We start from the raw sequence: 3,890 nt of genomic DNA on the forward strand, positions 1-3,890 counted from the left end.
TTCAGACAAGGGATTGTAGTTAAAACTACGAACAACCTTTAAAGCTGATGCAGCTCCCAAGTCAGTGGGAAGCAGCGGTCAGCAAACCTTGTTAACTTGTCACCCTTTCACTCCAAATTCTTCTTGCTGGCACAGACTCCCCCATAGGAAAGGAAGAACTGTTTTCAGTGGTGCTATGAGGGCAAGACTTTGAAATAGATGCTCAGGGCCCCAAACGGCGTAGGACTTGGAGGGGTGGAAGGGGTTTTGTTTCTTGGGGGGGGGGGATCAAGTGATATATAAATGTCCTCAATAAATAAATGTTGAAGTAAGTTAAGTAATATACATGACCATCCAAAGCAGGGGGCATGCCTTTCAAGACCATAAAGTCCAGAGTCTAAAATTCCCTACCAGCACTGCTGATCATTTAACATCTTTATCTGCTGTGGAAAGACATTTGTCCATGTGTGCAAAGTGCAGCTGCATCCTAGGAATTGCTACAGCCAAGTGGTACACCCCTCTTCTTCTGGGACATTATAATTGCTCATCTTCATTTTTCAGTGCCTCCAAATGGTCCATTTCCTATGATCCTGTGCTGTTTCCAGATGGCTTAGCACCACTAATCCAGCTATTTGCACATGCATAGGAAAGCCACAGGGGCAGCATCAACATGCAGGAGTTCCACGACATGAGGTTTTTAAGCACAGCTGATATCAACAGAAGTTACTTCTACATAAAGTGTGTTCCGAATCACGACCCACTCCAAGACCCACTCCAACTTAGAATATGCACCACTCTAGCCAGGCGATGGTTGTTAATGCATGGCTAGGAATGCATGAAATGTAATCCCCAAGCTTCAGAAATGATAGGCCTTGCACACCGTTTTTTGTTTTTAATTTGGCATTTGCTTCATTTGTTATATATACATATTTAAAATATGTACAAAGTAAAAATACAAAATAGACAATTTTTTATAAGTTACACAGTTAGAAGCTAAGCTTCTCTTTAAGCCCCCCCCCCCCCAAAAAAAAATCATGCCAAAAAAGACAACCCAGACAAAATATAGTATTCTTCCATCTGCATACTTGCAATTGCCTTGGTATAAAATATCCATACAGTGTAAGAGTACAAAATAGTGTACAGATCATAGAAGCTGTGCAAAGACAGCAAAGTTCAGTCAACAATCAAAGAGGCAGATCCAGTTCCCTGCATCCACACATTGCACCTTCAGCAGTCACAAAACAAGGAGATGGTCAAAGAGCTGGGGACAAATGTGGAAATGGTATGAAGCGGACAGATGCATAAATTAACACAGAAATGTTCAACACTGGAACCAAGCCAGGGGCCATGGTTCTTGTGGGTGCACGTGAATGATTTCAGGGGCAGCTCCAGTTCACATGCCCACACTCAGTAAGTGTGCTCTCTGGAATAGCAACCACCCCCCACCCCATTCACACTGGCTGCATTTTAGAGCTCAGTGTGTAAGGCTGGTCTCAAATCATTAACAACCACTTGGATATTGCAGCATCGCATCAGCATCACAACAGATTAGGGCTTATGGGGGAAATATTGCTGGTATTTTCAGAGAAATGAATACATCCTGGAATTAGCTAAGCAAATCACAACTGAATTAGGCTAATTATTCTGCTTCTAAATCAACATGATGTTAATACCAAAGGGGTGTGTATGTTTTAATGGCTTTCTAGTCTATAGTTTTCAATTGAAAAGTGCAAGACTGGCTGATTAGTCAGTGATCACAACAGGAGGGCATTGAGGCAAGGGGTTCCTAATCAGGGTAGTTCTGGAATATGTCAAACAGAAATCTGAAGGATGCATGATGATCAGTACATTGTCTATTTGAACTGTGTGGGTGTGGAAGGACACCACCTCTTCAATTAGATAGCCCTTAGTTTATTTACATCTTTGCAATGTCCTCTTTCATGATAGCAAGAAGAAGTCTCTATGAGACCGTGATCTCTTCTTCATCCTCCTCCCCCTCTTCATCCTCTTCCTCGGAGTCTGAGAAGTCTGACGGTTTGCTGGGGCTGCTGGAATGGGTGGGGGAAGGGAGCATGTGGGAGTCCAACCTGTCTCTCAGGCGTGGGTCATCTATGGACTTGTGATATGTTAAGGAATGGCTGGGGCTGGCTGGGCACCGGGGTGAGGCTGCTTCTTCCTCCTCCTCTCCAGAACCTTTCTTGCCTACATCACTGAGATCTGGGTGAGGGTTGAACTTTGTAGGTAAAGTCTGCTCCCGGCAGCCACCAGATGACAGGAGCTCTCTCTCTTTGGAGTTTCTCCACTTCATCCTCCTGTTTTGAAACCAGATCTTCACCTAGAGTTTTCAAGGGTACACAAATAAGGCTTTGCAGCATCAGGGCAACTGCTACATGACTAACACCAACCATTAAGTACACACCTGAAGACATCTTTGAAGAGCAGAATCCTTACCTCTCCCCACCCCGCACAAGATCCTCAAGGGCCACTCCCTAATTGAGCTGCAGTAAGCATCAAAGACGACTCCACAAAGAAACAGTTGTAGAATTCTTTGAAAATTACTTGGGTTGTCCAAATACAAAATGGGTTATATCCTGTTCTAATGTGGTGCCAGTAGAAGAAGCATGCATTTGCACAATGGGACTTCCCTTCCCTCCTCCCTGCAGCCCCTTGTGCACCCTCAAAATCTGCTCTAAAGATTTGGGGGGGGGGCAAAACAGATTTGGGGGGCATAGTAGAGAGATGCAGGGGGGGAGGAGAGAAGGGAAACTCAAGTTTCATGAGCTGAACTACACTCACCCAATGTTGAATACAACCCCATGCCTCGCTGTTGCAAGAAGGTGGGAGTTTTTGCATCTCCTTTTTTAAGTATGCATAATGGAGACAACCATTCAAAGGTGTTCCAGGTCTGCATTCAGGGCAGCTACTCACAGGAAAGCTCATACCATCTGATGGCAGCCAGCACTTCCAAATCTTACCAATTTTCAGGTTTTCTCCTTGGCGAAGACCTCACCCCCCACCCTTGTGCCAGAAATGCAAGTTAATGTGTTGGACTAGCCCAAGGAGACCTCATGAAATTCTCAAAGTTTGAGAACCATCTCTATAAAATGGGGCTGTGAAAATTAACCTGAGGGTCATGCACATTGGGCTGCAAAAAGCATTTCTATTCTGTCAAGCTGCTTTGAGACAATTTTTGTGTGGAAAGCAACCAAGAAATGCAATAAGGAATAATATAGTGCTGTTGGTTGGTTGGTTGGTTGGTTGGCTGGTTGGTTGGTTGGTTTTTCTGTTTTCAGCGACTAATTGTGCAACACCTAACAGTGACACTCTACTTGCAGAATGGCCTTTCATTCACAGAATGAGACTTCCCCTTCCTCTCCTCCCCAAGCCCAAGCCAGGGATCAACTTGAGAAATTAGTCGCATTGATTTGAATGCGACACAGTCATGCAAAACTCTCCATGGCCCCATTTAAGAAAGAATAATACTTAGAGATAGCCAGGCATGCATACTCAAAACTAAGTCCCATTTATTTCAGTGGGGCTAACCTGCATGTAAACAGTATAGTGCTACGCCTGGCATAGGCAAACTTGGCCCTCCAGCTGTTTTGGGACTACAACTCCCATCATCCCTAGCTAACAGGACCAGTGGTCAAGGATGATGGGAGTTGTAGTCCCAAAACATCTGGCGGGCCGAGTTTGCCTATGCCTACGCTACGCTCTTAAACTCTAATTGAACTGTCACATACTATACTATCTGCATTCCATTGCCAATTAAGTTCACCCCCTTTGCAGTCATATGCCTGGCAACTGAGTACACTTCATGCAGCTGAGGAAATGGGGTTTAGCTCACAAAAGCATATAACCATAATAAATTTGTTCATTTTCAAAAGTGCCAGTAATCAAAGGACCTTCAT

At 44.3% G+C, this 3,890-nt stretch overlaps 1 protein-coding gene across 1 annotated transcript in view; it reads right to left on the reverse strand.

Annotated features, from left to right (window-relative positions):
* Window positions 1–1,939: 1,939 nt before the first annotated feature.
* The window catches only part of DBX1 (developing brain homeobox 1), a 6,182-nt gene continuing 4,231 nt past the window's right edge, over window positions 1,940–3,890 (reverse strand). The window contains exon 5 of the mRNA XM_035117364.1: window positions 1,940–2,314. Coding sequence (XP_034973255.1) covers window positions 1,940–2,314 — 375 coding nt within the window. The remainder of the gene's footprint in view (window positions 2,315–3,890) is intronic.

This window comes from Zootoca vivipara, chromosome 1 (assembly GCF_963506605.1).
Source record: "Zootoca vivipara chromosome 1, rZooViv1.1, whole genome shotgun sequence".
NCBI classification, from domain to species: domain Eukaryota; kingdom Metazoa; phylum Chordata; class Lepidosauria; order Squamata; family Lacertidae; genus Zootoca; species Zootoca vivipara.